Source organism: Barbus barbus (assembly GCF_936440315.1).
Source record: "Barbus barbus genome assembly, chromosome: 6".
NCBI lineage: Eukaryota > Metazoa > Chordata > Actinopteri > Cypriniformes > Cyprinidae > Barbus > Barbus barbus.
Window position 1 is genome coordinate 22317698 of NC_136734.1, and position 14974 is coordinate 22332671.

The 14974-nt window shown below is 36.0% G+C and overlaps 1 protein-coding gene and 1 pseudogene across 3 annotated transcripts; both read right to left on the reverse strand.

The window, feature by feature from the left end:
* Nucleotides 1-4833: 4833 nt before the first annotated feature.
* On the reverse strand, nt 4834-9344 carry LOC306870741 (arrestin domain-containing protein 3-like; annotated as a pseudogene). Its single transcript has 7 exons — nt 9083-9344; nt 8967-9008; nt 8811-8871; nt 7961-8107; nt 6563-6659; nt 5564-5820; nt 4834-5199 (listed from the first exon to the last, which is right to left on the reverse strand). The product of its transcript is annotated as an arrestin domain-containing protein 3-like (transcript).
* A 635-nt stretch (nt 9345-9979) lies between these two features.
* On the reverse strand, nt 9980-14621 carry LOC306870968 (arrestin domain-containing protein 3-like). Of its 2 annotated transcripts, none has more exons than XM_079418595.1 (7): nt 14267-14558; nt 14135-14170; nt 13990-14029; nt 13339-13486; nt 13153-13249; nt 12272-12528; nt 9980-12072 (listed from the first exon to the last, which is right to left on the reverse strand). In XM_079418595.1, exons 1-7 carry the CDS (start codon nt 14526-14528, stop codon nt 11662-11664), a joined length of 1251 nt encoding a protein of 416 aa, XP_079274721.1. In that variant the 5' UTR covers nt 14529-14558; the 3' UTR covers nt 9980-11661. The 2 variants fall into 2 exon arrangements, with proteins under 2 accessions (XP_079274721.1, XP_079274720.1); XM_079418594.1 differs by having other exon boundaries at nt 9986-12072; nt 13990-14050; nt 14267-14621.
* Nucleotides 14622-14974: the final 353 nt, after the last annotated feature.

The window sequence follows — 14974 nt, forward strand, 5'->3', positions numbered from 1 at the left end:
TCAACATAGGATCTCGAGGCCACGACAAAACTAAGTGAAGCGAACATGTTCCCTCCCGGTCACCGTACATATGAGAATTTGTGGATTGCCGTACAATTCAGCTAACAAAATAGCTGCCTGTTATCATTATATTTGTATTATCAGATGTTTACCTTTGGTCTGCAAGTCAGAATTATATCTTATTAATTCAAAGGAATAGTGGTTCATGTTTGTTTTGTGATAGTTTCATGAGTTCTTTGTTTTCTCCTGAGCAGTTCAGCTGGCCGCTTTTCTTCAGAAAAATCCTGCACATTCTCAGGTTTTCCACCATCTTTTGCAGATCTGAACCCTTTCCAGCAGTGACTGTATGATTTCAGATCCATCTTTTCACACTGAGGACAATTGAGTGACTGATACATAACTATTACAAAAGGTAAAGGCATTTACTGATGCTCAAGAAAGCAACACAATGCATTAAGATTAAGAGATGCAGGGTGTAAGCTATTTGAATTGGGTGATCAGGTTAAACTACTAATTTAGTCTGAAAAGTAAAAAAAAAAAAAAGTATTTTATGTAGATTCTGAACGGCAGTACTAAAAAAACAAATATGAAATAGGTTTACACCCCCAGCTCCTAATGTATTGTTTCCTTCTGGAGCATCAGTGAATGTTTTCACCTTTTATAATTGTGTATGAGTGCTTCAGTTTTCTTCGGAGTGAAAAGATGGATCTCAAAATCATAAGTCATTGTTGGGCAGGGGCCAAATATGCAGAAGATGCTGGAAAACCAAAGAATTTGCAGGATTTTTCTGAAGAATAGCAAGCAGTTGAACTGCTCTGGGCTGCATTTCCCAAAACATTTTAAGTGTAAGTAGATTGTAGAAGCTGCAGTCCAGGACAATCAAGGGAATTGATTATCTGTGATGTGATAAAACTATCACAAAACATAAAACAGCTGTGGGTCATCCAGGTAATGACACAGTATTAAGAATGAAGTGCATGTAAACTTTTGAACATTTTTATAAATTATACATTTTCATTTTTATAAATTCAGTATATGTAAATATCTAAAATTGCTTATTCAGGACAGTACTAAATAAAAATAGCATGGAATGTTTATGATCCCCTCATTTTGTTATTTTATTCTTATTTTGATGGTGCCATTAGAGTTGTAGAATATATGTGTGTGACTGTCTGAGATGGAGCGGTAATCACTACCCTGTCTTTTTATGTAGAAAGCCAGTAGCATTTTAAAATATATTAAGTGCACAGTAATTTACAGATGTTTACTGAGATATATGACTGGCCGTTTACGGAAATTTAACTGCTTGTGAACAGGACGATACGTGGATCTACCGGTGACTGGAAAACTGCCGCCACTGCAAGATTAGCAATCAAACCTGACATTGCAAGTTCTTTTCATTTAAGATTTTGAATTTATATTTTTTTGTAAAGTTTTTCTGCAACATTTCAGTCATTTTGTCTGACAAAATTGAAGTGGACTATGTAATACAGGTATGGATGAATATTTGCATAACGTCCACAGTTCAATTATTTGTATATCAGAAGAGTTGATATGAGCTTTAGCAAACAAGGACACTACAACTCAGCTTCATAGTAAAACAAACAGGAGAGAAAAAAGGGTGTCAGTTGTATAGTAGACATGACAGAGTTCTAAAAAAAAACCCCAAAGATTATAAAGTGAGATAGCAAATAGGAAAGCACATGCTGATCACGTATCAGAATTCTAAGAAAAGTGAGATGAAGAATCATACAACATTTTAGACCTCTGCAACTAGTGAAATTCCAAAATCTGCTCTAATCCAAACTGCAGCCAATATACAAACAAGCTACAACAGTTAGGAAATATGAAAGAATCGGTCTCATACAACATGAAATGATGAAATAAAAACTGTAAAAAAAAAAAAATTTAAATCAATAGGGTGTTCTAACTTTTTATATAAACAACAAGTAACACGCATTCAATACATAATTGCCAAGCCTATCAATGTAATGCACTCTAAAAGAGATTCAGTGCCGGGATTAGGCTGAATGTTTCTTGGAAATAGTTTATAGTCAATAATACTACTAATACTACTATTCAAAAAACAAAACAAAAAAATAAACTGAAATCTGACAAAACTAAATTCAACACAGCACCTTGACTGAAAAGCCTTTGAGAGCCAAGACATGCCTGAAAGACTCTTGTAAAAACAAAACAGGCCTTACCAAGTAAAATGTTCCGGTAGGCGTTGAACGGCATATAAATACTCAAATCCAAGCAAAATCAATGTATGCAATGGCACAAACACTTAAAATAAACTGGCAAAGATACATGCTGCCATCTCGGTTATGAATGTTTGGTGATTTAGTTGGCCTAAACCCACCATTATTCTGGATTGGGAGAAGTGACAGTTAAATCTTTTAATCTGTAAAGCCAACCACTACTGCAATATGCAATACAGAAATAGTAAGAAGCGAGGTTCAAGGATTTTGACGCTGACACCATCTTGTTGTGTTTTTCTTGATGCCCTGCAGGGGGAGTCATGCCTCTATATACACTGTACATCTAATTTAACTCAGATTAAGTTCTAAATTAATATGTTTCCCTATAGTTACAATTATATTTTAAAAAAAGAATATACTAAAGTTGTATTTAGTCCAGAATATTCCAATCTATATACATACTGTATATAGTATAGTATAGTATACTGTATATACAGTCTGTCTCATATATATATATATATATATATATATATATATATATATATATATATATATATATATATATATATATATATATATTCAACAGTAGTGTTGTGCCAGTATGTATGGTTCAGGTTGACATCTTGTTGGCTTTTTAATACTCTTCCTGAGGCATCTAACGTCATTTTAAATAAATAAAAAAATGACTACACTCTAAAAAAATGCTAGGTTAAATAAAACCCAGCGCTGAAAGTATGGACGAACCCAGCGATTGGGTTGTTTAGACCCAGTGGTTGGGTTACTGCCCAGAAGATTGGGTTAAACATTTAAACATTTTAGCCCAGCATTTCAGAGTGTAATAATAATAATTCACATGAAAGTGTGTCAATTGTAATTATGAATCAGCAACAGAGAACACTTCATATTTATTAGATTAGAATTGAGTTTTTAGTTAATATCCTAATTTTGTGGAAAGTAGTTCCATGTAAAATCTTATTCAGCTAAATGGTGAGAAATGGTGTTTTCTGAGTAAAAATTTATGCAATATTAGCATCCTTAGCATCATATTATTATTTTTAGCAGAGAGACAAAGATGGAGAGAGGTATGTGACGGTTGACACAACACTTCATTTTGCAATGCTTGATTTTCCATTCTATAGTCCCTTGCACAATGTATTGACTCACCAAATACTTTTTAGTTCTGTATGTAGTTGATAGATTTAAACGTTATCTTTGAATTGTTTGCTGAAGAATTGTTTTGATGCTGAAAATGAAGCTACATTGTTAGGCTGTCTACTTTCGTATTTAAAAATTAATCAACTGTATAGTTTAGAGTACAAATATTGCTGTCAACACTGTCTGCTCTGTGGGCGCCTGGATAATCTTTTAAATAAAGGTGTGGGAGTGATAATGAGACAAAGGTGTGTACAGAAAACAGGGAAGAAGCCAGTGGGTCATATGTCACTATTTCAATTATTATTGGAATATACCTTTAGTTGTTTCCTCACAGTTCTGCTGCACATGCACACTCAGAAAAAAGGTACAAAAGCTGTCACTGAGGTGGTACACTTTAAGCTGAATTGAAAGTAATTCATGCCTGCCAGAAAAAGAAAATAATCAACCATAATGATATTTACACAAATGCTTTAAAATGAGATTCCTAAAAGTTACTACAATAAGAGTTTTTATTTGTATAAATATAGTGAAACTTAGCAACCATATGTCAACGAACATCAGATGATTTGTTCCAAATTCAAAAGCTGTCTTGGTAAATTTGATAAGCTGAAGATCGTTTCCTCGTAGTCCACTTCATAGTCTTGTATTACGGCCATCTTTAGACTATAATGTTTGGCTGAAATTCACAGGGATCAGGGGGCAGTTTCTATTGGCGCTTTACCACTGCATGGTACGGCACGGTACGGTTCGGTATGGTTCAGTTTTGGGGGGTTTTCCACTGGGTACAGTACCTGGTACTTCTGTTTTTATGAGTGGCCCCTCTAAGGCCCTTTGAGTATATTACACAACAAAAGGCTTTAGTGGGGGCTTAAGGCAACATTCCTGGCTGTTCCCATCTGTTAACTGCCCCGTCACTAGTATAGCATGGCATGTCTTTACTGGTAAAGGATTTCTGGATAAACGGATAAACTCCATTTTTACAGCATTTTGAAACTGTATTACATGTTAAATTAACCTAATTATAAAATCTCTGGCACTATATAAAACTGTCCTCAGCTGATTGGTTTGGGTCATGTCACAAATTAAACTTAAAGGGTATTGTTAAAAACTCTATAGAGCCAGTGGAAAAATACATAAATTTGTATTAAACGAAAATTACAACTATACATACATTTTACTTATTGTGTCAGTCGCATTTGAAAAAGAATAAAACATGTATCAGTATTTTGTTTGATTGAAGAGTCCCCAATAAAGATATAAAAACATCAGTTTAACTATTGTTCTGACTTAAAATTGTATCCAATCTTCAACTTTGATAATGTTTCAGCATATTAAATTCATCATTACTTTGTAGTATTTACATAAATAAATAGGCTACATGTTAATATAAATCATTCTTGCAAATCTTTACATAAAAATGTTCAGACTATCTAATGGCAAAAGAAGCGAAGTAGGTGATTTTAAAACCATTTTGTCAAGATTTTGCACGGTGGTCTGGCAACTGTGGATATAATTGATAGTCCTGATATGGAGGTGGAGCTGATGGGTCAAACCGATGAGAATTTGGACCAAACTGACCAGGAGGTCCAGGGTAACCAGGTGCACCAAACTGACCAAGAGAAGGACCAGAGTAACCAGGAGCTCCAGACTGTACATGAGAAGGACCAGGGTAACCAGGAGCTCCAAACTGACCAGGTGGTCCAACCACATTAAGTTGTGGGGCTTGTGGAGCAATAAGAGGTGGGTTGGGGTACATATTGCTTGACACAGGCTGAGGAGGAAGAATCACAACTGGGAATTTAATCTCAGGATCTGAGGCATACGGTACATCCAGGTAGACCTAGATACAATGCAAACATATTGAAATACAGATGATTCAGTAAGGACTGTACTGTAAAATTGTTAAGATGTCCAAATAATTATTTTTATGCATTTAAAATTTGTGCATGTTAATGTTTTTAGGTCAGCATAAACAATTTTCAGGCAAATAAAAAATAAATACATTAACTATAAAAGTAGTGGATAAAGCACTGATATAAAATATTCAGTAAACTCTGTTAGAGATGATCAATCACTGCCCTAAATTTGCAAAATGGTTAACATGTTAAAATACACCTTTAAAATAAACACAGACACACCGATATGCCAATCTGATTTATGTGCTCACTTCACTGCAATGGGTTGGTTTAAAGGCTAAAACTCACCATGAGTCTGTACTCAACCGTGAGGATCCTACAGTTTAGGATAGAGATGGTAAGGCTGGGTGGAATGGACAGCACTTTGGTGACAGTTTTCTTTGAGTTTGGCTCAATGGGTTCCCCTTCCTCTTTGAGCAGCTTATGTGTGTGAAGTCTTCTCTTGCCTCTTGCAAAAAAACTGTGTTTTTCATACAAGCAGTATTTTGGTTTGATTGAACGGGACAAATTGTTCTGAACTTCAGCCAAAACTTTCAAGCCCTCCCCTGTGGAGAGACATACACTTAAGTAAATTACATGATAAAATATCACTAGAAAATGCAAACTTGACTGCTGTTTTGACAGAAATATGCCTATAAGATTACAGTCCTATTACATATGGCAATTTAAAGTTCATAATGAAAACTCTAGTGACAATGCTGTAACATAGGTTGAAATAATCTTTCTCAATATTCCAAACAAAATTTTGTCGGTTGAAAAAAAAAAAAAAAAACCTTTGCATATCTCCCAAAAAAGTTTACAGAAAGTAAACTTGCAGCAAAAAAAAAAAAAACAAATCCAGCCACTGCTCCCCACATAGATGTTTACAATTTTATCAACATTTTGCTGCATTTTGCTACAAACACATTACAGATTTGCTTTTCTGTGCAGTTTCTGGATCTTATGTATCCAAATGATCCTGCAATGGAACCCAAATATAATAGAATGTGACTGCTCTGAAAAAAATTATATATATATATAAAACTAAATATATACAATATATGAATGCTAAGTCTTATTAATAATTAAGCCTTTCTCTGAACAAAGTCTGACGCCAACTTATTGAAACAAAATTTATAAAAATTGCTATGTCAAACTGATAGAACGTGTAGCCTGATTTGATGAAAATGGCCATCTAATGTAAATCGAGCTTTGGGTTTATTTGACACAACAGAACAAGAATGGTTGGCAATGAGGGAACATCAACAATTCGGAGATGTTACAATAACAAATATGAAGGTATGTTACCAAGGTAGTATCCCATTTTCTCAGTGTTTATGTTCATGGAGACACTCCCAGAGGTGAAGAGTTTAATTTGTTTATCTTTGGTTCTGTACTGAGGTGCCTATAAGACAAAACATGTAGGCAAGGTGAGAGAACCTCAAATCATACAGTGCTGCTCTCTAATATTGGCATCCTTGGTAAATATGAGCAAAGGTGGCTTTGAAAATAAATCTGCATTCAGCTTTCATTCAAAAAAATTTACAAAATTCTAACCTATCATTAAAGTAAAACAATTGAAAGTGAGGGGAAACTCACATTATGAAATAAATGTTTTTCTCTTCACGTTAGCCACGGTTATTGGCACCCAATTATTGCAACGTCCTTTTCCCAAGATAACAGTTCTGAGTTTTATCCTATAATGCCTGATGAGTTTGGAGAACACCTGACAAGAGATCAAAGACCATTCCTTCATATAGAATCTCTCCAGATCCTTCAGATTCACAGATCCATGTTGGTGCTTCTTCTCTTCAGTTCACCTCACTCATTTGCTACAGGGTTCAGGTCAACTAATCTCTGCAATTCTTCAGCTGTGATCCTTGGAGAGTCTTTGGCCACTCAAACTCTCCTCCTCACTGTACATCAGGATGATATAGACACACATCCACTCCAATGGTGGAAATGGGGATTTTCAATGCTTTAGCTATTTTCTTACAGTCACTTTCCATTTTGTGAAGCTCATCAATCTTGTTCTGTACATCAGGACTATATTATTTGGTTTTACTCCTTGTGATGGATGATTAAGGGAATTTGGCCTTTGTGTCCCTCATATTAATAATCCTGTGGAACAGGAAGTCATGGCTGGACAATTTCATGTTCATAATCACCCTGGTGTGCTAAAAAATGTAAATATGAATAGAAATATACTTCAGAGATATTTTACTCATAAGAATTTCTAGGGGTGCCAATAATGGTAGCCAACATGCATTGAAGAAAAACATTTATTTCATAATGTGAGTTTCCCCCTACTTTCAATTGTTTTACTTCAATGAAAGTTTAGAATTTTATGGATTTTTTAAATGAAAGATCAAAAAGATAAATTATGCATTTTTATTTTCACAGCTGCCTTTGCTCATATTTACCAAGGGTGCCAATATTAGTGAGCAGCACTGTATAGATGAAAGTATGGTAAAAACACACATGGGACTTTAGTCATAATCACACCATTAGTTGTGGGGTGGTGATGGCGCAGTGGATAAGACACATGCCTTTGGTGTGAGAGACCCGGGTTCGAATCCACTGTGAGACACCCTGAGCAAGACACTTAACCCCTAGTTGCTCCAGAGGCGTGCGACCTCTGACATATATAGCAATTGTAAGTCGCTTTGGATAAAAGCGTCAGCTAAATGAATAAATGTAAATGTAAATTAGTTCAGGACCAGGCTGATCAGGTTTGGGTACATAGTGGAACTCTGCTTTGTCTTTGCTAGAAACACGCATTCTCTTTCTAGTTTTGCCTCCAAAGCATACACAATTTTTCCAACTGAACCTTTGAAGGATGGTGGGAAGTGTCTATGAAGAAAAGAATATATAAATGTGGAGTTATTTCGAGAGTGTAAAACAGAACGAAAAAAGCTGGGGGCTTAAATGTTGGCCTAGTCTCTTAATCTATTAATTATATTTTATTAATATATATTTAAACTTTCCTTAAATGTCATTAATATTTGTGAGGTAAAAGTGAGGTAAGGAACATGCAGGATGCCATGGCAGGAGAACCATTAAACAGGGAGAACACCTTAGACCTTCATAAGTGTATCGCTTTAAAATATTACCACATATATAAATATGTGGTAAGAATAGAGTTTGTTTGACACGCCCGCTGAAACCGCTATTATAAGTGTTTCTGTACTGTTCTGAACGCGACTGCGTATAAACTCAGAACAGTACAAACTTCTTATAGCGGTTTCAGCGGGCGTGTCAAACAATTTGGAGTAAAGAAGAAATCCTTTCATTCTTTCCTTAGTCCGAAAACTCTATTCTTGAAATAAATATGCAGATTATTTATAACGTTAACCCGAGGTTTACGAAAGTACAGTGTGAACCGTAACCTTGTGAATACAGGATTAATTGTCGACCCTGGGTAAATCAGTGTCAAACTTGAAGATAATCTTTTTTTCCAAATTGCACACGTTTTAAAGTACATTTTATGATCTCAGACATTCGTACTCACAGATCCAAAGTGGCACTTAATGAAAAGCGAAGTTGTGTAACTTACTGTTGAGGCAACTGAAAGGTGAATGGGTAAACGTGACGCCCTGGTGCAACAACCGAAGAATCTAATAGGTCAGTAGAAGAAAGCAAAGATTATGTGTTTCAGTTTAATTTTCATAACTCTTATTGCAATATTCATGTAACTTGAGAACAGACTTACACGGCTGTCCAGAGGGATCGTTCAGCATCTCGCGATAATTACCTACGAGATTCACACATGCTTATTGAATCGACCTGATGTCTAACACAAAAAAGTACAGCAGTAGTTCCTCCTACCATGTGTTTTGTCCTCCAGAACGAAAAACCTCTCGACAGAATAATACTTCTCCTTATCCGAGTAAACAACAGTTGTTTGACCATGACGTTCGCTCCAGCACACCTCTGCTTTCCCTTTAATTTTCACACTCAACGACTGCATCTGTGTGTCCTTCGCTACATGCAGAATGACTTGTCCCGATATAAAATCCCCGCTGGTGAAGGTATTGCTCTGGTTGATAGGATTGTAAGTAACAGAAATGTTTTTCACAGTGAGTGACATCTTGTCGCTTGGTGCCAATATCCGCTTTTTTGACGTTTGAACTCAATGCAATCACTTTATAGGCACGCGCTTGCTGCGCTCTATGTGGACTTCCATCTGGAGGTGGGACGTTCTGGTAGGCTAGGGCTGTGCGCCGCGCGCCAGGCTGTAAAACAAGATGGCATAATTCGAAAGGTGAGTTCGACTTCAGCTTCGGCTTCTGCCTGGATTTATATATGTGTATACACACACACACACACATATATATATATATATATATATATATATATAAATATATTAAAATGCTATATAATACCCTTTAGATTTGAGAAAGAATGCTGCATGCATTTTAAATTAATTTATAGACAGATTTGAATTTAATTCAATAGCATCCTGAATTACAAATGAGAGTAAAACCTGCATGGAAATTCACTTTTAGGCCCAAGTAACAAGACATGTTTTGATGTTGAGATGGAAAACTGTATGCATCTATGTATGAATTTATTAAAGGTTTGAATTTCAAACTCAGTCAAAACAACTGCATTATCTTCGCATGGGGCAGCGGTAAAGTTATGTGAATAATATCAACATTGAAATGTTCTTTGAGGAACAAGTATAGCAAATCAAGACACACCCATAGAAACTGATAGAAGAGTACATTTAGAATCAGAATGAGCTTTATTGGCCAAGTATGTTTACACATACATACAAGGAGTTTGTTATAGTGACAGAAGCTCCACAGTGCAACAGAAAGACATCAGGTCCAGAGTGATTTTACCAGCCCTTTTGTTCACTCTGGATAAGTACAGTTCTTGGAGAGTGGGGAGGGTTGTACCAATGATTCGCTCAGCAGTCCGGACTACCCTCCGTAGTCTTCTGAGGTCAGATTTGGTAGCTGAGCTGAACCAGACAGTTATTGAGGTGCAGAGGATGGATTCAGTGATAGCGGAGTAGAACTGTTTCAGCAGCGCCTGTGGCAGGTTGAACTTCCTCAGCTGGCGAAGGAAGTACAACCTCTGCTGGGCCTTTTTGACAATAGAGTCAATGTTATTGTCCCACTTCAGGTCCTGAAAGATGGTGGTGCCCAGGAATCTGAATGACTCCACTGCAGTCACAGTACTGTTCATGATGGTGAGTGGGGGGAGTGCAGGGGGGTGTCTCCTGAAGTCCACGATCATCTCCGATACGCTCAGTTTTGAGCGTTAAGCTCCAGGTTGTTAAGACTGCACCATACAGCCAGCTCCTTAACTTCCTGTCTGTAAGCAGACTCGTCACCATCCTGAATGAGGCCGATCAGTGTGGTGTCGTCTGCAAACTTCAGGAGCTTGACAGAGGGGTCTTTAGATGTGCAGTCGTTGGTGTAGAGGGAGAAGAGCAGTGGGGAGACAACAAAGCCCTGAGGAGCTCCAGTCTGATCGTACGGGTGCTGGATGTGTATTTTCCCAGTCTCACTAGCTGCTGCCTGTCTGTCAGTAAGCTGTTGATCCACTGACAGACAGAGGTAATTTATACGAAATTAATTGATGTATTTGTTTACATTTCAATATGTGTGTTGTCTTATAGTTCTGTGAATAAAACCAACATCTACGTTTGTTTGGGAACCAGTAACAAGACACCCTTTGAAGTTAAGATGGGTAGATTGAGTACAGTAGACACACTTTCTGCTTTTTTCATCACTACACAAAAACTAGATGCTGAAATGAAGTAATTTTTCACATGATATTTCTTTTGCTTTGTGTACTAAAATATCATAAATTGAAAATAGCCATAAGTAGTTTATATTTTCCACAGTTAGCTCATAAACATGAGGTGCGTTTTTGTCTCAGCTGTACCTATATGGTGTAGTTGAAACAGTAGCATGGTACAGTTAAGACACCCATTCTTAATGCTCTAAAGCTGGCTAACCAATTATTGCAAATGTAATAAATTACAGTTTTAAATAATTACAGTTTAAAAATTAATTAATTTGCTTTAATTCAGATTCAGTTAAACAAAATAAGAACAAATATTTAACACTAGAAAATATATGGCAAACAGTACAAATGTAAACATAACAGTTAAAATAATATACTTACCTGTATATTTTATAACCCTACCCCTAAACCTACACATCACTCTGCATTTTTACACTTAAAGCAGGATTTATCTTTTTCATGGGATGTAAAATGTAGCACTATACTGAAGGTTTAGAAATACAAAAATAAATAGCATAGAATGTTGTTAGCTTATTAAGTCATCATCACTACCTTTAATATAAAAGGCTACATATATAAATTACAAAATTCTAGATAAAACAATAACAATAAAAGAAGCCTAAGATGATTCTAAAATCACTTTGTCAAGATTTTTCAGGGTGGTCTGGCAACTGTGGATATAACTGATATTCCTGATAAGGAGGTGGAGCTGATGGGTCAGACTGATGTGAAACTGAAGGACCAAATTGACCAGGAGGTCCAGGGTAACTAGGGGGAGCGATCTGACCCAGAGGTCCAGTGTAACCAGGAGCAGGAAACTGATTCAGAGGAGTTCCATAGTAGCCAGGGGCACCAAACTGACCAGGTGGTCCAACCACATTAAGTGGTGGGGCAAGTGGAGCCATAGGAGGTGGGTTGGGGTACATATTGCTTCCTGGTGGTTGATTACAGATTCCAAAGTCACTGTTTGTAGCCCCTGAGACAGGCTGAGGAGGAAGAATCACAACTGGAAATTTGATCTCTGGATCTGAGGCATATGGCACATCCAGGTAGACCTAGACATGAAGCACAGATATTGAAAAACAAATTTAAATTAGGAGCGGGTAATGACAACAGAAACCCATCTCTGTTTGAGATAAACAATCAGCACATCCCTTAATTTAAAATAGTTAAAACAGCATAATCCAACTTGAAATTAAAAATAGAACAGAGATATGCCATTATAACGTCTTTGCTTTAAAGGCTAAAACTCACCCTGAGTCTGTACTCAACCGTGAGGATCCTACAGTTTAGGATAGAGATGGTAAGGCTGGGAGGAATGGACAGCACTTTGGTGACAGTTTTCTTTGAGTTTGGCTCAATGGGTTCCCCTTCCTCTTTGAGCAGGTCATGTGTGTGAAGTTTCCTCTTTCCTCTTGCTAAAAAACTGTGTTTTTCATACAAGCAGTATTTTGGTTTGATTGCACGGGAAGAATTGTTCTGAACTTCAGCCAAAACTTTCAAGCCCTCTCCTGTAGCAAGACACAATGAAACAATTAGGTCAAAATTGCAGAATAAAATATCACTAGAAACTATGACTCTGTCTGCCTTTTGACAAAATAGACCTCTTAATTCAGAATCATATTACATATGAAATGTAAAACTACACTGAAAATTAATAAAGAAATCTGTACAGATAATATTGACTATATGCATATTACGTTAATATTTTCCTAAAAGAAAAAAAAAAAAAAACAAGTAGAACCAGTTCTACAAGTGGTGCGTGGGTTTAGTAGGCTGGAGTTGATTTCAAGCCTGAAATGTGTAACTTCTTTGTAAATTATTACAACAGCTGAAAACACATTATCTAAAAAGACCTAATTCATCATCTTAATCTACTTGATTACACAAGAGTGCTTACAGACCGCAAACATGAAACTCAAGAATGGAAAAGTCCATCTACCAGTGTTCATCTAATGCACAAAGATGTATGATATTTACAATTTTACATTTTATCTCGTTACAAATATAGAGAAATAGTTTAAATAAGTTTTTTTAAATGGTTGTGTTTACAATGATCAGTTTATTTGAAGTTGTATTAAACTGAGTTTATTGATAATGGGAGAACATTAACACTATTAGAAATACAATTTTACCAAGGTAGTATCCCATTTTCTCAGTGTTTATGTTCATGGAGATACTCCCAGAGGTGAAGAGTTTCATTTGTTTTTCTTTGGTTCCATACTGAGGTGCCTAAATAAGACAAAACATGGCAAAGTGAGAGAATCTCAAAACATATAGATGAATGTATGGTAAAGACATACATGGGATTGTAATCTCACCATTAGTTCAGGATTGGACACATCCGGTCTGGGGACATAATGAAACTCGGTTTTGTCTTTGCTAGAAATCCGCATTGATCTGGATAGTTTGGTCTCCAAAGTGTAGACAACTTTTCCAACTGAACCTTTGAAGGTTGGTGGGAAGTGCCTATAAAGAAAATAAATATTTTATGTAAAACTGTATAGCAGGAAGTAAAGTCTCATTAAAAGGTTGAAATTCCTGAAAAAAGAAATACTGGTAAAAGGATGTTCTATTTTATTAGCTACATTTTAATATTTTAAAAATATATATAATATATATTTAAATATGTGCAGTTAAGCCATTTCATTTCAATATCTAATTATTCATATATATTAATATTGTTTAAAAAAAAATAAGTCAGTGTGGTAAAATCAACATGCAAGAGAAAGATATTAAAACTTTTTAATAGCAAAGTTGTGTTCATTTGCATGCATCCAGGATGCAAAGAAGAACTTAGGTGTAGCTACTTTAGTTAGTACTTTTAATTTTTTAATTTTTGTTGTTGTTTATTTAGTTGAATGGTATAGAAGTGTTGTTGTTGTTTTTAATTAAGAAAACAACGTGAATACATGCCTGAAGCATGGTACATTTTTTAATTTGTTCTTAAAATTATTTTCCCCTTAACTTACTGTAGAGGCAACTGAAAGGTGAATGGGTAAACATGACTCCCTGGTGCCACAACAGAAGAATCTAAGAAGTCAAAATCAAGAGATTTTTTTTTTATTTCTTTTAATAACTTTTTGCATCATTCATCTAATTCTCGTGCAGACTTACAGGGCTGTCCTGACGGATCTTTCAGCATCTCACTTCCTGCAAGATCAAGTTACAACAAAATAAAGCTGATTAAATCGACCTGGTTTCTTCTCACTTTAAAGCAAAACCTACAGCAGCTGTAATTTCTCCTACCATGTGTTTTGTCCTCCAGAACGAAAAACCTCTCGACAGAATAATACTTCTCCTTATCCGAGTAAACAACAGTTGTTTGACCATGACGTTCGCTCCAGCACACCTCTGCTTTCCCTTTAATTTTCACACTCAACGACTGCATTTGTGTGTCCTTCGCTACATGCAGAATGACTTGTCCCGATATAAAATCCCCGCTGGTGAAAATATTGCTCTGGTTGATAGGATTGTAAGTAACAGAAATGTTTTTCACAGTGAGTGACATCTTGCCTCCTGATGCCAGTGTCTGCTTCTGACGTCTGAGTGAACTCAATGAAATTATCGCTACTAGTAGTCACGCGAATCGTATGTCCCACCCACATGCTTTGAGTGTTTCCTGCAATCGCATACTTGAAGCTTGTGTTGGGCGTGGTTTATATTTACATTTGGACCTAGTGAAAATGAGATCAATCAGATCAAAGTCAGATCTCATGGGATTACAGGTGCTGGTCATACAATTAGAATATCATCAAAAAGTTGATTTCAGTAATACCATTCAAAAAGTGAAACTTGTATATTAGATTCATTCATTACACACAGACTGATATATTTCAAATGTTTATTTCCTTTCATTTTGATGATTATTGTGAAGAGGAAGATGCAATACGCCAGACCCAACAATTCAGAAGAGCTGAAGGCCACTATCAGAGCAACATGGGCTCTCATAACACT